At 43.6% G+C, this 21,889-nt stretch overlaps 1 protein-coding gene across 1 annotated transcript in view; it reads left to right on the top strand.

Annotated features, from left to right (window-relative positions):
* The first annotated feature begins 836 nt into the window (after positions 1 to 836).
* Positions 837 to 21,889, top strand: part of LOC124024817 (protein ANKUB1-like) — a 28,942-nt gene continuing 7,889 nt past the window's right edge. Inside the window, 3 exon segments of the mRNA XM_046338580.1 lie at positions 837 to 845; positions 2,102 to 2,312; positions 2,458 to 2,572. Of these exon segments, the coding sequence (XP_046194536.1) occupies positions 837 to 845; positions 2,102 to 2,312; positions 2,458 to 2,572 (335 nt within the window).

Here is a 21,889-nt window from a genome sequence, read left to right as displayed (position 1 = left end):
TGGTTATGGTAGAGTGATTTGTTAGTAAGGACACTGCTTTATACCGAGACCATGGTTATGGTAGAGTGATTGGTTAGTAAGAACACTGCTTTATACCGAGACCATGGTTATGGTAGAGTGATTGGTTAGTAAGGACACTGCTTTATACCTAGACCATGGTTATGGTAGAGTGATTGGTTAGTAAGGACACTGCTTTATACCGAGACCATGGTTATGGTAGAGTGATTGGTTAGTAAGGACACTGCTTTATACCGAGACCATGGTTATGGTAGAGTGATTGGTTAGTAAGGACACTGCTTTATACCTAGACCATGGTTATGGTAGAGTGATTGGTTAGTAAGGACACTGCTTTATACCGAGACCATGGTTATGGTAGAGTGATTGGTTAGTAAGGACACTGCTTTATACCTAGACCATGGTTATGGTAGAGTGATTGGTTAGTAAGGACACTGCTTTATACCGAGACCATGGTTATGGTAGAGTGATTGTTTATTAGTAAGGACACTGCTTTATACCTAGACCATGGTTATGGTAGAGTGATTGGTTAGTAAGGACACTGCTTTATACCGAGACCATGGTTATGGTAGAGTGATTGGTTAGTAAGGACACTGCTTTATACCTAGACCATGGTTATGGTAGAGTGATTGGTTAGTAAGGACACTGCTTTATACCTAGACCATGGTTATGGTAGAGTGATTGGTTAGTAAGGACACTGCTTTATACCGAGTTCATGGTTATGGTAGAGTGATTGGTTAGTAAGGACAATTTATACCATCAGAATATGGTTATGGTAGAGTGATTGGTTAGTAAGCCAGACACTGCTTTATACCGAGACCATGGTTATGGTAGAGTGATTGGTTAGTAAGGACACTGCTTTATACCGAGACCATGGTTATGGTAGAGTGATTGGTTAGTAAGGACACTGCTTTATACCTAGACCATGGTTATGGTAGAGTGATTGGTTAGTAAGGACACTGCTTTATACCAGACCATGGTTATGGTAGAGTGATTGGTTAGTAAGGACACTGCTTTATACCTAGACCATGGTTATGGTAGAGTGATTGGTTAGTAAGGACACTGCTTTATACCTAGACCATGGTTATGGTAGAGTGATTGGTTAGTAAGGACACTGCTTTATACCTAGACCATGGTTATGGTAGAGTGATTGGTTAGTAAGAACACTGCTTCGTGAGTGTGAAGTGTTGTTGTACAGAGGTCCCTGGGTTCATGTCCAGAGCCAGACAGGTACAGAACTCACTCTGTTCCACAAAGTTCTGTGGAAGTTTTGCTAACAGAGGAGAGTGGTTATGTATCTAAGTACAAATTTAACCATCAGAATAATGTTTATTTTGTGTTCCTTACTCCTTACTTACACATCCCATCATTGACATCGTCAAAGCCAGACCTTCAGTCTGTCTCTCCTTCTTGCTGGTTGACTAGAGTGGAAATCTATAGTATATAGATGTATGACTATAACTTATATATACTGAGTGTACCAAACATTAGAAACACCTTCCTAATATTGAGTTGCACCCCGCCTTTTCCATCAGAACAGCCTCAATTCGTTGGGACATGGACTCTACAAGGTGTTTGCAAGCGTTCCCCAGGGATGCTGGCCCATGTTGACTCCAATGCTTCCAACAGTTGTGCCAAGTTGGCTGGATGTTCTTTGGGTGATGGACCATTCATGATACACACAGGAAACTGTCGAGTGTGAAAGCAGCATTGTAGTTCTTGACACAAACCGGTGCACCTGGCACCTACTACCCTGTTCAAAGGCACTTAAATATTTTGTCTTGCCCATTCACCCTCTGAATGGCACACATACACAATCTATGCCTCAATTGTCTCAAGGCTTAAAAATCCTTAAAAATCCTTCTTTAACCTGTCCGCTCCCCTTCATCTACACTGAAGTGGATTTAACAAGTGACATCATTAAGGGATCATAGCTTTCACCTGGATTCACCTGGTCAGTCTTTGTCATGGAAAGAACAGGTGTTCATAATGTTTTGTTTACTCGGTGTATAAACACAACATAGGTATTTATGTAAAACAAGTGAATTTACTTTATTTAATTTATGTCCATGGTCTTATACTTCAGCGGGAGCCGGTGGTGCGTATGTTCAGTGCCGTGACGGGGGAGACCCTCTCAGTCATGGGCAATGTGTTTCTCCTGAGTACGTCTGTGGCCAGGCTCATGACCCTGGTGTCCCAGCAGTGTGGGCTTCCCGTCAGCTCCTTCAGACTGAGCTCTCCCACCGGCCTGCAACTCTATGACTGCAACCGGCTGCACGACTACGCCATTGACCTGGGTATGGCCTTCCCTGTGCAGTAGATCAATGGTCCTCTGGCTCAACACCTTATGGATGTAACACAGAGACAAATGGACTGTATGGAACACATTATTGGTTCATGGCAACCAGGAGGACAACCTGCATGTGTGTTTCTGTCTCTCAGGGGCTACTCTACGGTTGGACACCTGGGATGGGTGGGCGGAGTTCCTCAGAGGCTGCTTCCTGGGACACAGACTGACCGTCCAACGACACCTGTCTAGAGAGAGACCTGTGATGAGGTCAGAATACACATCTACACACTGAACTGTATGATAGACTTACTATCAACAGTGATGGTACTGAATCTTTATATAGCTCACAATGATAGTACTGACCCTGTATATAGCTTACAATGATAGTACTGACCCTGTATATAGCTTACAATGATAGTACTGACCCTCTATATAGCTTATAATGATGGTACTGACCCTGTATATAACTGACAATGATGGTACTGGCCCTGTATATAGCTTACAATGATGGTACTGACCCTGTATGTAGCTTATAATGATGGTACTGACCCTGTATGTAGCTTACAATGATGGTACTGACCCTGTATGTAGCTTACAATGATGGTACTGACCCTGTATGTAGCTTACAATGATGGTACTGACCCTGTATATAGCTTACAATGATAGTACTGTCCCTGTATGTAGCTTATAATGATGGTACTGACCCTGTATGTAGCTTACAATGATAGTACTGACCCTGTATGTAGCTTATAATGATGGTACTGACCCTGTATGTAGCTTATAATGATGGTACTGACCCTGTATGTAGCTTACAATGATGGTACTGACCCTGTATGTAGCTTACAATGATGGTACTGACCCTGTATGTAGCTTACAATGATGGTACTGACCCTGTATATAGCTTACAATGATAGTACTGACCCTGTATGTAGCTTACAATGATGGTACTGACCCTGTATGTAGCTTATGATGATGGTACTGACCCTGTATGTAGCTTACAATGATGGTACTGACCCTGTATGTAGCTTACAATGATGGTACTGACCCTGTATGTAGCTTACAATGATGGTACTGACCCTGTATGTAGCTTATAATGATGGTACTGACCCTGTATGTAGCTTACAATGATGGTACTGACCCTGTATGTAGCTTACAATGATGGTACTGTCCCTGTATGTAGCTTATAATGATGGTACTGACCCTGTATGTAGCTTACAATGATAGTACTGACCCTGTATGTAACTTATAATGATGGTACTGACCCTGTATGTAGCTTACAATGATGGTACTGACCCTGTATATAGCTTACAATGATGGTACTGACCCTGTATGTAGCTTACAATGATGGTACTGTCCCTGTATGTAGCTTATAATGATGGTACTGACCCTGTATGTAGCTTACAATGATAGTACTGACCCTGTATGTAGCTTATAATGATGGTACTGACCCTGTATGTAGCTTACAATGATAGTACTGACCCTGTATGTAGCTTATAATGATGGTACTGACCCTGTATGTAGCTTACAATGATGGTACTGACCCTGTATGTAGCTTACAATGATGGTACTGACCCTGTATATAGCTTACAATGATGGTACTGACCCTGTATGTAGCTTATAATGATGGTACTGACCCTGTATGTAGCTTATATTCTCTTGTTTTTTCCTTCATATGTTTTTTCTCTTACCCTGATATTTAATACTGCATTGTGGGAAAGAGTTTGCAAATAAGCTTTTTACTGTACTGTTTTATAACCCACTGGATCTTGTGAACTTGACAAAAAAAACTTGCAACGTGTTATAAATACATTGATTCTGTATTATTCCAGGTTCCAGCTCCGGATGGCACTCTACATCGCTGCTTCTCTGGGCCACCTGGACCTGGCCGGCTGGCTGCTGGAGAGGGGGGTGCGTGTCATTGAGCCGGTGGGGGTTCACCCTTACCGTGAGTGGTGCCACCAGACGGCCCACCCCGACGTCGCCAAGTGTCCCGCTGTCGCCTCCATCGAGCGCGGCCAGCTCACCATCCTCAAACTCTTTTTCGCCAGCAGCGTTCTGACCCTTGCCTGTCGGGATCCCCAGGGTCGTGACCCCCTGAGGATCGCCCTTCAGTACGGCCATCTCATGTATCCTGCCCGCTCCGCGCCCTGGCATCCCAGGATAAACCTCTTCAACTACTGAAGCTACACCCTGTGGCCACGAGGGATGAAAGAGAGAAGAAGAGGGGATGTGGAAGGAAGGGATGTGAGGAGGATGAGATTGGGGATCAGAACAGCAACCAATGGAGGAGCAGAGTTCCGCTCCTGCCCATTTCCAGAGACACCAATCTCAGACCTGTGTTTGCCTCGCCAAACTCCGCCCAGATACTCACCACCTCACTGGAGGCCTTTCCTCTCCACTGCGACCGCACACCCAGAGAAAACGCCATATACTGTTTGGCCTTGGCCAGGTTAGTCAAAGTTTAAATGACAGCTACGGTGACTATGAATATTTCTCTGGAGGTTTCTTATGGAATGTGTGAATACTGTCAGAAGAAGCCTCCTATAATCAGTGGGGGGGAACACATGTACAAGCTGTTTTCACACTTTTTATTTTATTTGGTTCAAGCATTTACCCACCTTTTGTGGAAGATGCATTGAGAGTATAGGGAGCGTTACTTCTTTAATCCTGAACGGCAATCAGCATTTTCCAGTCAATGGTTTTACCACTACATCACTGCCTATGATATACCCTTATCCTCCCTGAATAGATTTCAGTACAAACAAATCATGAGCCAACCATCATGCTTAGAAGGTACATTGTCAAATCAAATCAACTCAAACTTTATTTGTCACATACGCTGAATACAACAAGTGTAGATCTTTCCGTGAAATGTTTACTTTACAAGCCCTTAACAAACAGTGCAGTTCAAGAAGAGTTAAGAGAATATTTACCCAATAAACTAAAGTAACAAATAATAAAACAGTTGAACTTGTCCGGTGGCCATTTGATTAATTGTTCAGCAGTCTTATGACTTGGGGTTAGAAGCTGTTATTGGTTTACCCTGACAAGTCCTGAAACAAATCATGAGCCAACTATCATGCTTAGAAGGTATATAGTGTCAGTCTTATTGGTTCACAAGTTGTTTCAGTATGGGGAGAGGATAGGATGTAAGGGCACTTCATTAATGTATTGAGGCCATTACATATACAGTATTTCACAATGCTACGACACAGATTTGGTCTCCTAACCTTGTACTGGTTGATTGACTCTAACAGTGCCTTCACACAGAGACCATTGTTGCAGCAGCTGAATGTAGCGTGGACTCTGTCCAGGAGGAGTGCTCAGCACATTGGGTAGACACCAGGATCCTGGTCATTAAGACAGATTAAACATACTGAAACAAGGAGGGACAACCTGGAATTGTCCAAAAAGGAACTCTTTATTTGAGTTATTTTAATTCTTTACAGTGAACAAGATGAGACTTTGGAATGGATGATGCCTGATACAATGCGGACGACTTAGAATTGCGTTCCTTTGGATGAGGCTTATAGATATAGTCAGTACTGTGTTTGATTTGTGTGCAGAAAGTTTACAACGGCAGGCAGTGGATTCTCAGTCATTCCTATTCTCAAGTAACAAAAAACGTGTCATATTTCACTGGCTATTTGTAGTAGCCAAATGTGAATGGAATTATTATTATTCTAGAATCATTCAGTTGACTATGTGGTTGTACTGAATGTGGTTGTACTGTACGTGATTGTAAGTGTTTGACATGGGTCTAATTGAGGCTCCAACCCCCCCAATCACTTGGGAGTGGGAAGGATACCAAATCCAATATCACACACTTCTTCCTTAGTATTCTGAGAACTGTCAGATAGCTGTGAGAGCTATGAGTGTATCGTGGACCCATGCATAAATGATAACTTTGCTGTAACTCAGTGGGGCAAGTAGAACATCCGGGTTAGTGTATGTGCATTATCTTGTCAGTTGATTGTCTTTGTCTCAAAGCCTTTCCATTTCTGGGGTATTGAAGAAGCTTCTGATCTCAACCTTCTTGACAGGAAAGAAACGCTTGGTTAGTGTTTGTGTCTTATCCAATGGGTTGTCAGGTGAACATTGAAGATGCTTCATGGAGGTGATCTAATGATGTCATTGAATCGCTGTCATTGAGTTGCTCACTGGACAAGACAATTATTCACTGAAAATGAAATCTGTATTTATTTTCACTTTTGTTGATATTTGATTGCAGTCTTTTGAAAATAAAATGCATTTTTTGTTAAGTGATGTTGAAATGTTTTATGACACTTGCAACTTTTTTGACGCTTGCAAGCATGAATTTTTCAGCCGAACAAATGCATAATTGATTTGTCACATGCGCCGAATACAACAGGTACAATCTTACTCTGAAATGCTTACTTACAACCCCTTAACCTCTTAAATGTAAACTCCCCATATTTGGGGACCCTATTAGATATTTTTTAAATTCAATTTAGTATGGTATGAGAACGGTATTCCCTTTCTGCAAAAGCAGGGTGTCTGGAAAGCTGAGTATCTTCGCTATTGATCTGTGCCTTAATACTATATATAGGCATACAAATGTATAAGGGCTGGCTGAGCAAATTACCTCATTTCAAGGTGGCTGTTACCTACATTACTGTTAGCATTGTGAAGCATAAACTAAATAAACACAGGCGAAGAGAGGGATGGAAGCTATACTGTTACAGTAACAAGTCTATGACTTGTGGGACTGGAGTCTTAGACAAGTTTTTGGGGCCTTCTGACACCACCTAGTATATAGGTCCTGGATGGCAGGAAGCTTGTCCCCAGTGATGTATTCGGCTGTATGCACCACCCTCTGTAGTGCCTTAAGGTTGGATGCCGAGCAGTTGATGCAACCATGCTCTCAATGGTGCAGCTGCATAACTTTTGAGGATCTGGGGACCCATGCCAAATCTTTTCAGTCTCCCGAGGGTTTAAAAGGCATTGTCGTGCCCTCTTCATGAGTGTCTTTGTGCGTTTGGACCATGATAGTTTGTTGGTGATGTGGACACCAAGGAACTTAATTCTCAATCCACTCCACTACAGCCCTGTTGATGTGAATGGGGGAGTGTTCTGCCCTCCTTTTCCTGTAGCCCACAATCATCTCCTTTGTTTTGCTCATGTTGAGGGAGAGGTTGTTGTTCTGGCACCACACTATCAGGTCTCTGACCTCCCTATAGGCTGTCTCATCATTGTCGGTGATCAGGTCCACCCCTGTTGTGTCGTCAGCAAACCTAATGATGGTGTTGGAGTCGTGCTGGCCATGCAGGAGGGGACTATGCACACACCCCTGAGGGGCCCCCATGTTGAGGATCAGTGTGGCAGATGTGGTGTTACCTACCCTTACCACCTGGGGTGGCCCTTCAGGAAGTCCAGGATCCAGTTGCAGAGGGAGGTGTTCAGTTCCAGGGTCCTTAGTTTAGTGATGAGCTTTGTGGGCACTATGGTGTTGAATGCTGAGCTGTAGTCAATGAACAGCATTCTCACATAGGTGTTCCTTTTGACCAGTTGGGAAAGGGCAGTATAGATCACGATTGATATTGCATCATCTGTGAAGCTGTTGGGGCGGTATGCAAATTCAAGTGGATATATAGAGTTTCTGGGATGATGGCGTTGATGTGAGCCTTGACCAGCCTTTCAAAGGCTATGGGGTAATAGTCATTTAGGCAGGTTACCTTCACTTTCTTGGGCACAGGGACTATGGTGGTCTGTTTGAAACATGTAGGTATTACAGAGGTTGAAAATGTCAGTGAAGACACTTGCCAGTTGGTCCGCGCATGCTCGGAGCACACGTCCTGGTAATCCATCTGACCCCTTGTGAATGTTGACCTTTCTAAAGGTTTGCTCTCATTGGCTACAGAGAGCGTTATCACAGTCGTACCGAACAGCTGATGCTCTCATGCATGCCTCAGTGTTGCTTGCCTTGAAGCGAGCATAAAAGGCACTTAGCCCATCTGGCAGACTTGTGTCACTGGGCAGCTTGCGGCTGGGTTTCCCTTTGTTGTCCGTAATAGTTTGCAAGCCTTGCCACATCCAACGAGCATCAGAACTGGTGTAGTAGGATTCAATCTTAGTCCTGTATTTATGCTTTGTGTTATGCTCGTCGTCAGAATGAGGAGACCAAGGTGCAGCTTGGTAAGTGTACATCTTACTTTATTAGATGAACAAAAAAAAAGAAACCAAAAATATATATATATATAAAGACATAAGGTTCTGCATCATACCAAAGTATGATCCCCAATCAGAGACAACGATAGACAGCTGCCTCTGATTGGGAACCATACCGGGCCAAACAAAGAAATAACCTAGATTGCCCACCCTAGTCACACCCTGACCTAACCAAATAGAGAATTAAAAGGATCTCTACGGTCAGGGCGTGACACTTTGCCTGTTTGATGGTTAGTATGAGGGCATAGCAGGATTTCATATAAGTGTCTGGATTAGTGTCCCGCTCCTTGAAAGAAGCAGCTCTAGCCTTTAGCGCGGTGTGGATGTTGCCTGTAATCCATGGCTTCTGTCGGGGATATGTACATACGGTCACCGTGGGCATGTAGCCTGTGACTGAGGTGGTATACTCCTCAATGCATGTGGATGAATCGCAGAACATATTACAGTCTGAGCTAGCAAAACAGTCAACACATAACAACAAATGAATGCAATCTAATTTAATGAGGAAAATTATCTTGGGTTAGAGAAGCTTCTAGTGATGGCTCTATACATTCTGGTGAAAAGGGAGGGTTTGTGACTCTTCTCTTCAGGTGGGAAGGAATATGCGATGTCTGGAGCAAAGGAGCCATGAGAATTTGTCCTCGACTCTGCAAAGAAAGACCATCCAGTATGTCATGGGTAACAATTCAGAGCAGAGTGCAATGTCTTTCCAAATGAATTAGTTGAACGCTAAAGTAATAATATCTTAGTCTTGAATGAGCAGCAGCAGGGCTTACCTGTAAAGTACACAGTAGGGGAAGTGTTCTGAGGCTGGTAGTCCATAGACTTTTGAGGACAGTGGTCCTTTCTAACTTTCTTGGAACCCTGTTTGGTGGGAAAAGGCACATTAAAACAAACTGTTATATATCTTACAAGTACAGTATATCAACTGGAAAAAGGCAATACAATGCTAAAATACTGAATTGTATAAAAAATAATATCTCATACATTCAAAAGCAGTGTTATTCATAAAAAATCTGTACTTGTACTATACCTTTATGTTAAAGCATATCTTGCTGAACATGGTTTTCTTGCTTTTCTTGGACTTGAAGATGGGGATCTGCTCTCCAGTACTGCTGGTGCTATCCCTTACCAAATCCAACATCCCTTCTACAATGTCACTGGTGGCCATGCTGGTACCGGACTCAAAAGAACATTTGGCATTGGCTTTGGTGATCATTTGATGACTTGAGCCAACTGATAAGGCATCCATCATTTTGTTGACCATGACCTTCGTAAGCTGATTCATTGTGTCATTATCCTCTGGCTTGCTCTGATTGAGCTGGATAGGAAAGACCATGCAAGTAGAGGTGCTTGGTTCATTCTGGACTGAAACATCAATGTTTATATTTTCATAATCATCTAACCACTGTTTTAGGAAGCCCTTCACTGTCTCTTCAGCAAATATCTGGAGAAGCTGAGAGGAGAGCTTCCTGGATATGGCACATTGTTCCTTTCCCCATTTCAGCCTTGAAAGAATGGAGTCTGAAGCACTTCTGGCTGCTGCCAATGTTAAGACCTGTGGAGTGCTGTGGCTGTCCTGAAGGGCTATCACTTTATCCACAAATTCATGACTGAAAATGTGGATGGTCCCAGTGGAAATGATTTTTCTCAATTTCCTAACAGCAGATCGGAGGTCGTCAAGATGAGAAGCACCCTGTCCATCTTCCTGTGTGTTCTCAACACTTTCCACCATTTCGTCCACTACCACCCCAGCAGCTTGCCTGACTTTGTCCACAAAGGATGGGGGAAGTAAGTTCTCTGTGTGAAACAAGTCCTGAATGATCATGTTTCTTACAATGGGAAAGTCACTCTGAGCAGATAATTCAGTGGGGATGGGAGTACCGGGCAAGGTGAAGTCCCATTCTGACTGCTTTGATTTTGAAGTAGGTGTTAGAGAGATGGAGGAGCGTGAAGAAGAGGTATTTCTTGTATTTTGGCTGTCAGCACTCCTACAACGGTTCGTGCCAATATCCTCCAGCATGGATCCTGAGAGCTTAGTGGTTTTAGGTAGTAATTTGTGCGGAATGTCTACACAGGCATAGTTTCCACCAGGTGTAACACTGCTCTGGTTGACCTCAAGATGGCCGAGACTTGCTCTTTGTGAAGCAGGACTGTTTTGATACGTAAAGATTTGGATTGAACCAAGTGTTGTGTCTGACATTTGAAGATCTTTTCTGAGAAACTCCGTAATCTTACTTTGCAGACTGTAGTAGATGTTACGAGCAACAGACCAGATTCTTTTCTCAGAAACCTGTTCAGTGGTGAGCAGGGACGTTTCAGATACCATGTCAGATGATTGGGTGGTCTGGGGGAGCTCCTGCTGGTCTTTCACCATGGTTTGTATAATATCAGTAGATGTGGTGGATGTAGATACAGACTGGAGGTACTTATCTGTTGTACCTTCCTCCACAATGTTAAATGATCTAGAGATGACCTCACTCACTCCTTTCTCAGCTTTGGTTTGGAACCCATGACTAGAAAGTTTTTGGAGGCTCTTTGTTGAAAGACTGTGGGAAGATGCAATGCCTTTGGAGGCAGCCGTGCTGCAATCTAGACTTACTGGAGAGGTTCGCTCAGGAGAACCTTGGAGACGTTCAAACATGTCTTCACATGGTGTTGGGGACCTTGACAAGGAGATGTCCTTCAGCTGAGACAGAACACCACCTACCAATATGTTGACCTCAAGGGACATATCAGATATTTTCTTTCCTACTGTGGAGAAGCAAGGTGCATTTGATGTCTGATCCTCGCATGAGGTCAAGATTGTTGAAATGACCTGTTTGGTACTATTGTTCATTAGACCCTCGTCTGTTTCAGTCCAGAGAAGTTTTGAACTCTCGCTGACACCCATGTGTAGAGTCACTTCCTGGTTCAAACTGTGCAAGTGAGGCACACTCTTACTAGCTTGCGTCACGTTCTGGCTTGCCAAACCAAGGTACTCCTTAGTGACAAGATGTCCAGAGTCCTCTGTGGGTGTATGGCTAGACATTCTTCTCTGCACGTCTGACTTCCGCCGGTGAATGGTGAAGCCCTTTAATGTCTTCTTCATACTGTATTGCTTGTCTATTAGTTGAACTCTGGGTTGAATTGAAACAATAGCTGTTAACTCTCATTTGCTTTGTCAAACCTACCCCTTGGAATGACTTTGATATTAACATGGAATATATTTTGTTATTAAGAGATCTCTCAATAATAATTCTCACAATAGCATATTGGTAGTAGTCAGTGACATTAAAGATAAGCAGGTCTGGGTGTCGTTAAAACCCTGGTTGGGGTTCGATTGTTTTTTTCTGAAAGTGTATATAATGTTGAAAATCTGACATGGTTTCAAAGGTACAAATTCAACCTATTTTATATGAAGATGCTTGTGTTTCCAACTTCCCAAAGTTAGTAAACATCCAGAGTTTAGAGGATGAAGACAGTGTAGGCCTATACCCCATCTTATTAAACACAAGCAGTCTTTAAGGTATATCTTATTACAGTTTAGGCCTACCTTATTATTTTCTTCCATCTGGCAATATCATTTTAAGGAATGAAATCTGTTTTGTTGCTAGTATTATTAGTAAATGCAGGAAAATACAGCTGTAAAGTTCTAGAATCAGCTACTTTCTGAAGGGCAGCCAAGCTCATAAGCAATTTAGAACCTACAGACAATTAAGACAAAATTGGAACGCAAAGAATGTGTCACAAACGCCTTGTGGTCACATGTTATTTTAGGGCGTGGCTCCGCATTAGTGACCGGTTCTCTTTCTGTTTCCCGGTATCCGTTAGTGCTGGAATTTGGGATTAATACTTTTCTCATGCCGAAACCGGATTAGATACATACCGGTAGTTAAATGTCAAAAATTATTATATTCGCAATGTAATGTATGTGTATCGGCATTAGACGGTTGCTAGCGACGCTAGTCAGCATAGGCTGCTACATGATAAATAGTTCGCATTAGCGAATTAGCTACCTAGCTAGCCAGCCTAACAAGCTGTCAAATCCAGTGGAAGCCGATGCAACCCTGCTGCCAAATAAGGGCCAGCTCGACGACCCGTGGTAAACAGTGAGGTCCCCATGAGTTGCAATGCTTTAATAAATGCTATCGTGCAGAAAAGGCGAATAAAATACTGGTTGATGAGCTGGCTAAGTTAGCTAGAAAGACGGATATGACCGTTAACAGCGTGCATGCACAAATGCATGACGACACATTGAATATAAGTGAAGCAGGAATACAGAACGAGATCGCCCCACCAAGCCAGATAGTAGAGGGGTGCAACAACGCCGGTACAAGGAGGCATAGCTCATACAATTATATTTTGTCCGGGTCAATGACTATCCTTGTTCAATAATAAATACCTGCGTCAAATATATGGCATCGCATGCTAGTACAAAGATAGCTTGCATGGATTTGATTTTATAATCCGGTGACCACTAGATGTCCTCGTATATCCACATTTAGATCAAATATACTTGATTTTTCATCAGTACTGTGAATGACAAGCCCACTGAATCTAGTTTAATAATCTTTATACTCAGCAGGTAGAGGCCTAGGTACTTCAAATCAGTGCTTAATTTGAGCCGGATCATGCCAGAACAGGATCCGGCACCTTTCCGTTCTGGACTGCTTTGTTCCGGAACCTATTTGGCCGAATCCGGTACCTCTCGTGCCATGAAAAATTATTTTCACCTTTTGCTATGTAACAATTATAATAAAAGCGATCAAAGTTCATTCGAGTTGCCTCTTCGTCAATTATCCTGCCCCCTCATCTCTCCAGAGTTGCACTTCATCATTTGTTTCCTTATAGAATCATAGCTGCATGAAGGGTTCTGGAGGAATTTTCTAAAGTTACGGAATTATTGCTGTCTGTTCAGAAATAAATTAAATCATTCAGAATAGCCTAATCAGTCATGAGAAGCCCTATAATTTAGCTACAGAGGACCAATAGCTTTTTTTAAAAAATAGCCTAACTGCGGATTGTAGCCCAATAACAAAGAATAGCCTACAGTCGGGAACGCGAGGCAAATCTGTCAATGAAAATACAGCAGGCAGACAAAACAGGCCTTTTGCAATATTTTAAATCCAATAGAGGGAAAACACAGATTGAAAAGCAATGACTCTTGGCTGAAAAGATAAGACTATGCTGTAGACTACCAAAATATTTGATCAACTCCCAAATATTGTTTTACAAAACAGAGAGAGAGAGAGAGAGATAGGCTTTTGACACGAGCGCATCGACAATCTCCAGCGAGTGAGCTGCGCATCATTGGGTGAGTCAGTGAAACTGGAAAGCATTTTTAGGACTAATTTCCTCCTCATATTGTAGCCTACTATATGTTTCTCCACACACCTACGCCTATAGTCTATTGATGGATTCAAGACAAGGTCGTTTTTATTGATCTCAGATACTAAATTTGTCAGCGTCAAAGTAGCCCGCCATTTCGATCATTTGTGCGGATTAAAAAACAGATAATGCCAAAGTCTCCAGTCATGGAAAAGGATGTAGAATTGCACGAAATGCGGTTTTAAAAAGGCCAACACTTTCCCGGACCCTAGGCTACTAAAAATGTTCCCCATGTATGCACCTTCTATAAGTGGCTCTGCCCAAATGTGATGATATGCGTTCAATGCTCTATTATAATAGGTGATATTTTTTCTCATGAGTTCTGGTACCAACAGAACCCCCCCTCTAGCACCCACTCTTTGTTCTGGCAGCTCCCAATTTACAAATTAAGCTCTGCTTCAAATTTTAAAAACTTTTTTGCCCCACTGTATAGTTTAGTGGTATATAGTATGGTGATATATAGTATGTTGAGGTCACCCTGCTTGAGACTTAAAGTAAAAATGTGCACCCAAGTCCATATGGGAGTTGTGGCAATGGGACAAGACTGTAACTACCAATTGGATACCACTAAATTGGGGAAAAAAGAAGTCACCTTGGGGGTTTGTGGTATATGGCCAATATACCTCCGCGTTGCGTTGTGCCTAAGAACAGCCCTTGGCCGTGGTATATTGGCCATATACCACACCTCCTTGGGCCTTATTTCTTAATTGTACACAATTGGACACTTTCACAATTATTGTATGGTAAACATTGACATCTGTCTGGGTGGAACACCCTCCATTACGGCTCCATCAGTGTTGAGCCCTCTCACTCTGATTGTATGGGACACTCAATTACGGCTCCTTGTGTTTCCAATCTTCTTCCTCTGGCAGGATTACTTCCACGTGCAACTGTCAGACGACAAGCAGGTGAGGCACTTCCTGGAGCTGAGCTATGCTGGTGCCATCCTTCGGGACAGCTGGGTCCTGACAGACGTTGGAATCACCCCTAGTGGTTAGAGCGGTGGACTAGTAACCAGAAGGTTGCAAGTTCAAACCCCTGAGCTGACAAGGTACAAATCTGTCGCTTTGCCCCTGAACAGGCAGTCATTGAAAATAAGGATTTGACCTAAAATAAAGGTCAAATAAAATATAGTATGATTAGGTGATTTAGTTCATTCAAACAGGTGCCATTAATACAGGTAATGAGTGGAGGAGAGAAGAAGTGAGAGCCAGAAATGTTGCTTGTTTTCCACCATAATTTGCAAATAAATTCATTAAAAATCCTACAATGTGAATTTTCTGGATTTTTTTTTCTCATTTTGTCTGTCATAGTTGAAAATGAAAATTTACAGGCCTCTCTCATCTTTTTAAGTGGGAGAACTTGCACAATTGGTGGCTGACTAAATACTTTTTTGCCCCACTGTATAGTGTGGTGGTATATAGTATGTTGAGGTCACCGACTTAAAGTAATATTGCCCTTGCTCAACCAAGACCACGGTTATGGTAGAGTGATTGGTTAGTAAGGACACTGCTTTATACCGAGATTGTAAGTCGCTCTGGATAAGAGCGTCTGCTAAATGACTTAAATGTAAATGTAAATGTTATGGTAGAGTGATTAGTTAGTAAGAACACTGCTTTGTGAGTGTGAAGTGTTGTTGTACAGAGGTCCCTGGGTACATGTCCAGAGCCAGACAGCAACAGAACTCAAATCAAATCCAATTTTATTTGTCACATACACATGGTTAGCAGATGTTAGTGCGAGTGTAGCGAAATGCTTGTGCTTCTAGTTCCGACAATGCAGTAATAACCAACAAGTAGTCTAACTAACAATTCCAAAACTACTGTCTTATACACACAAGTGTAGGGGGATAAAGAATATGTCCATAAAGATATATGAATGAGTGATGGTACAGAGCGGCATAGGCAAGATACAGTAGATGGTATCGAGTACAGTATATACATATGAGATGAGTATGTAAACAAAGTGGCATAGTTAAAGTGGCTAGTGATACATGTATTACATAAAGATGCAGTAGATGATATAGAGTACAGTATATACGTATACATATGAGATTAATAATGTAGGGTATGTAAACATTATATTAGGTAGCATTGTTTAAAGTGGCTAGTGATATATTTGACATAATTTCCCATCAATTCCCATTATTAAAGTGGCTGGAGTTGAGTCAGTGTGTTGGCAGCAGCCACTCAATGTTAGTGGTGGCTGTTTAACAGTCTGATGGCCTTGAGATTGAAAAACAGCTTCTGTCTCTCGGTCCCAGTTTTGATGCACCTGTACTAACCTCGCCTTCTGGATGATAGCGGGGTGAACAGGCAGTGGCTCGGGTGGTTGTTGTCCTTGATGATCTTTATGGCCTTCCTGTAACATCGGGTGGTGTAGGTGTCCTGGAGGGGAGGTAATTTGCCCCCGGTGATGCGTTATGCAGACCTCACTACCCTCTGGAGAGCCTTACGGTTGAGGGCGGAGCAGTTGCCGTACCAGGCGGTGATACAGCCCGCCAGGATGCTCTCGATTGTGCATCTGTAGAAGTTTGTGAGTGCTTTTGGTGACAAGCCGAATTTCTTCAGCCTCCTGAGGTTGATGAGGCGCTGCTGCGCCTTCTTCACAATTCTGTCTGTGTGGGTGGACCAATTCAGTTTGTCTGTGATGTGTATGCCGAGGAACTTAAAACTTGCTACCCTCTCCACTACTGTTCCATCGTTGTGGATAGGGGGGTGTTCCCTCTGCTGTTTCCTGAAGTCCACAATCATCTCCTTAGTTTTGTTGACGTTGAGGTTATTTTCCTGACACCACACTCAGAGGGCCCTCACCTCCTCCCTGTAGGCCGTCTCGTCGTTGTTGGTAATCAAGCCTACCACTGTTGTGTAGTCCGCAAACTTGATGATTGAGTTGGAGGCGTGCATGGCCACGCAGTCGTGGGTGAACAGGGAGTACAGGAGAGGGCTCAGAACGCACCGTTGTGGGGCCCCAGTGTTGAGGATCAGCGGGGTGGAGATGTTGTTGCCTACCCTTACCCCCTTGGTGGTGGCCCGTCAGGAAGTCCAGTACCCAGTTGCACAGGGCGGGGTCAAGACCCAGGCTCTCGAGCTTGATGACGAGCTTGGAGGGCACTATGGTGTTAAATGCCGAGCTGAAGTCGATGAACAGCATTCTCACATAGGTATTCCTCTTGTCCAGATGGGTTAGGGCAGTGTGCAGTGTGGTTGAGACACACAGTTCTGTGGAAGATTTGCTAACAGAGGAGAGTGATTATGTATCTAAGTACAAATTTAACCATCAGAATCATGTTTATTTGTGTTCCTTACTCCTTACTTACACATCCCATCATTGACATCGTCAAAGCCAGACCTTCTGTCTGTCTCTCCTTCTTGCTGGTTGACTAGAGTGGAAATCTATAGTATTGTATGGTTGACCTGGGATAGAGCTGAAATGTGGCCCAATGTAGTGTTGCCTTTGTACCAAACACCCTTACAGTCATAAACCTTTTCCCCATGTAATCGCCTCCATCTCAGTCTGGTGTTCGCTAACAGTATCTGAAGAATCTGTATACGCAGTGGTGTATAGTACAGTAGAGCACAACAGAGTACAGCAGACTACAGTAGAGTACAGCAGACAGAGTACAGCAGACAGAGTACAGTAGAGTACAGCAGACTACAGTAGAGTACAGTAGAGCACAGCAGGCCGTATAGTAGGAGAAGAGGCCCTTTGGGTTCATTGAAATACATATTCATAATATTTCTGTTAACAATTTAATCTTTACCCAGATTAGTCTTCAATTTAATCTGCACCCAGATTAGTGTTCAATTTAATCTGCACCCAGATTAGTCTTCAATTTAATTTTCACCCAGATTAGTGTTCAATTTAATCTGCACCCAGATTAGTGTTCAATGTGATAGAACAAAACTCAGTACAGCACATGAATTAGAGAATGTTGTTACAAATTTGAGCCACGAGATGGTGGTAGATTATACATTTAAATAGCATGGACCTTTGATTTGTCTCTGGATAGAAATTGCCCTTGGGCACAGATCTAGGATCAGTTTACTCTCACCAAATCCTAACCTTTACCATTAGCAGTAAAAACACAAACCAGACCAATGATCAGTGCAAAGGAGCCACTTCATCTTACCCCTGTAATTATATGACTCCTAATTTATATATACTGAGTGTACCAAACATTAGAAACCCCTTCCTAATATTGAGTTGCACCCCGCCTTCTGCCATCAGAACAGCCTCAATTCGTTGGTTGCATGGACCTCCAGGCTCTGATCAGGCCCTACACCCAAACAAGGGCACTGCGTTCATCCACCTCTGGCCTGCTCGCCTCCCTACCACTGAGGAAGTACAGTTCCCGCTCAGCCCAGTCAAAACTGTTCGCTGCTCTGGCCCCCCAATGGTGGAACAAACTCCCTCACGACGCCAGGACAGCGGAGTCAATCACCACCTTCCGGAGACACCTGAAACCCCACCTCTTTAAGGAATACCTAGGATAGGATAAGTAATCCTTCTCACCCCCCCTTTAAGATTTATATGCACTATTGTAAACTATTGTAAAGTGACTGTTCTACTGGATGTCATAAGGTGAATGCACCAATTTGTAAGTCGCTCTGGATAAGAGCGTCTGCTAAACGACTTAAATGTAAATGTAAATGACTCTACAAGGTGTTTGAAAGCGTTCCACAGGGATGCTGGCCCATGTTGACTCCAATGCTTCCAACACCTGGGATGGGTGGGTGGAGTTCCTCAGAGGCTGCTTCCTGGGACACAGACTGACCGTCCAACGACACCTGTCGAGGGAGAGACCTGTGATGAGGTCAGAATACACATCTACACACTGAACTGTATGATAGACTTACTATCAACAATGATGGTACTGACTCTGTATATAGCTTACAATGATAGTACTGACCCTGTATATAGCTTACAATGATAGTACTGACCCTGTATATAGCTTACAATGATAGTACTGACCCTGTATATAGCTTACAATGATGGTACTGACCCTGTATATAGCTTACAATGATAGTACTGACCCTGTATATAGCTCACAATAATGGTTGTTACGGATACAGTTATCCTGTGTGTGTGTATCCTGTGTGTGTGTTTCTTTTCTCTCCTTCTCCCCTCACAGGTGAAAATCATCACTCCCCAATCAGTCAACAATCAATCATCAATCAGAAGACACACCGCCTCCTATTTCCTGACCTATCACAGTTCCTTCCCCATGGTTTAAAAACCCCATCGTTTGTTCTAGAGCTCAGCTCAGCTCAGCTCAATCTCTAGCTCAATCTCTCTGTAAATGCCATGTCTGTAGGTCGCTGTGTTTCACTCTCGCTTTGTGTCTTAACCTCTCTTTTGTTTAAAGCACCTCATAGCACTTTGCATCACCTGTGAGTATTGTTTTTGGTTATGGTGTTTGTTTGTTGCTGGTGGGGAAAAAGGGGAAGCGGAGTTCTAAATTGAGCAGCTGCTGAAAAATGAGCTCCTGTATATATTGAGATTTAAATGTTTTTTTAGAGTGAAGTACATCGAAAAAATCAAGAGAGAACTGCAAGACTCAATAGAAGACAAAACAAGGAACAAACCAAAAAAGACAGGCTTTTGAAAAATTAACTATTTTTCATAAAATTGTACAGTTATCTTAGCTAGCTGAATTGCTAGCAGAATTGTTTACTTGTTGCTAAGCAGTTGCTAGGGACTCTCCTGGAAGAAGCTAGCTAGCTTACAAAGAATAACAACAAAAAATATCTAGTTAACAGAAGAAAGGAAGACAAAATAAGGACAAAAGAAGGACAGAAGAAAAAGGAAAAGAAAGAGGACAACAAAGTGAAACAGTCAGCACTTCTATTGCAACTTTGTATTTCGTCGTCCTAACGTAGTCTACACTGCTATCTGCCCAGCAGCTAGCCAGCTAGCAAACGTCTACCGAATAGCAGCACTGTAGAAACTATTAGACTCAACTGAGCGACTTGATTAGTGTAGTGTTAGCTAGCTACATAGTTGTCTTTGCTGTCTTCGTATCCAGAATAATTGTGTAGTTTAGAGCGTGTAGTCTTAGAGTGATTATCTTAATTTACCGAGGTTAGCTAGCCAGCTATTTGTCGTCCTTAACGTAGGAGACACTGCTAGCTAGCCAACAGCTAGCCAACGTCTACGGAATAGAACTTCCGCACTCAATAACCCGGTCGCATTCCGCTTCGCTCCACAGGTAGTATCACATTTTTCATTTCATTTCATTACAGCACAACGGTTTGATTTGTTTGATCGTAGCTAGCTACATAGCTAGCTACATAGCCGTCTGTGTGTCAAGATAATTGTGTAGTCTAGAGCGATTTTCTAGGTTAGCTAGCCAGCTATTGTCGTTCTTTTAACGCAACGTAACGTAATCAACACTGCTAGCTAGCCAGCTAGCCCCCGAATAGCAGCACTGTAGTAACTATTACACTCAACGGAACGACTTGATTAGTGTAGTGTCAACAACGCAGCCACTGCCAGCTAGCCTACTTCAGCAGTACTGTATCATTTGAATCATTTTAGTCAATAAGATTCTTGCTGCGTAAGCTTAACTTTCTGAACATTCGAGACGTGTAGTCCACTTGTCATTCCAATCTCCTTGCATTAGCGTAGCCTCTTCTGTAGCCTGTCAACTATGTGTCTGTCTATCCCTGTTCTCTCCTCTCTGCACAGACCATACAACCGCTCCACACCGCGTGGCCGCTGCCACCCTAATCTGGTGGTCCCAGCGCGCACGACCCACGTGGAGTTCCAGGTCTCCGGTAGCCTCTGGAACTGCCGATCTGCAGCCAACAAGGCAGAGTTCATCTCAGCCTATGCCTCCCTCCAGTCCCTCGACTTCTTGGCACTGACAGAAACATGGATCACCACAGATAACACTGCTACTCCTACTGCTCTCTCTTCGTCCGCCCACGTGTTCTCGCACACCCAGAGAGCTTCTGGTCAGCGGGGTGGTGGCATCGGGATCCTTATCTCTCCCAAGTGGTCATTCTCTCTTTCTCCCCTTACCCATCTGTCTATCGCCTCCTTTGAATTTCATGCTGTCACAGTTACCAGCCCTTTCAAGCTTAACATCCTTGTCATTTATCGCCCTCCAGGTCCCCTCGGAGAGTTCATCAATGAGCTTGATGCCTTGATAAGCTCCTTTCCTGAGGACGGCTCCCCTCTCACAGTTCTGGGCGACTTTAACCTCCCCACGTATACCTTTGACTCATTCCTCTCTGCCTCCTTCTTTCCACTCCTCTCCTCTTTTGACCTCACCCTCTCACCTTCCCCCCCTACTCACAAGGCAGGCAATACGCTCGACCTCATCTTTACTAGATGCTGTTCTTCCACTAACCTCATTGCAACTCCCCTCCAAGTCTCCGACCACTACCTTGTATCCTTTTCCCTCTCGCTCTCATCCAACACTTCCCACACTGCCCCTACTCGGATGGTATTGCGCCGTCCCAACCTTCGCTCTCTCTCCCCCACTACTCTCTCCTCTTCCATCCTATCATCTCTTCCCTCTGCTCAAACCTTCTCCAACCTATCTCCTGATTCTGCCTCCTCAACCCTCCTCTCCTCCCTTTCTGCATCCTTTGACTCTCTGTCCCCTATCTTCCAGGCCGGCTTGGTCCTCCCCTCCCGCTCCGTGGCTCGACGACTCATTGCGAGCTCACAGAACAGGGCTCCGGGCAGCCGAGCGGAAATGGAGAAACACTCCTCCCTGCGGACCTGGCATCCTTTCACTCCCTCCTCTCTACATTTTCCTCCTCTGTCTCTGCTGCTAAAGCCACTTTCTACCACTCTAAATTCCAAGCATCTGCCTCTAACCCTAGGAAGCTCTTTGCCACCTTCTCCTCCCTCCTGAATCCTCCTCCCCCCCTCCTCCCTCTCTGCAGATGACTTCGTCAACCATTTTGAAAAGAAGGTCGACAACATCCGATCCTCGTTTGCTAAGTCAAACGACACCGCTGGTTCTGCTCACACTGCCCTACCCTGTGCTCTGACCTCTTTCTCCCCTCT

The sequence above is a fragment of the Oncorhynchus gorbuscha genome, unplaced genomic scaffold (genome assembly GCF_021184085.1).
Source record: "Oncorhynchus gorbuscha isolate QuinsamMale2020 ecotype Even-year unplaced genomic scaffold, OgorEven_v1.0 Un_scaffold_2013, whole genome shotgun sequence".
NCBI lineage: Eukaryota > Metazoa > Chordata > Actinopteri > Salmoniformes > Salmonidae > Oncorhynchus > Oncorhynchus gorbuscha.
This window is presented reverse-complemented; position numbering and strand designations above follow the sequence as displayed.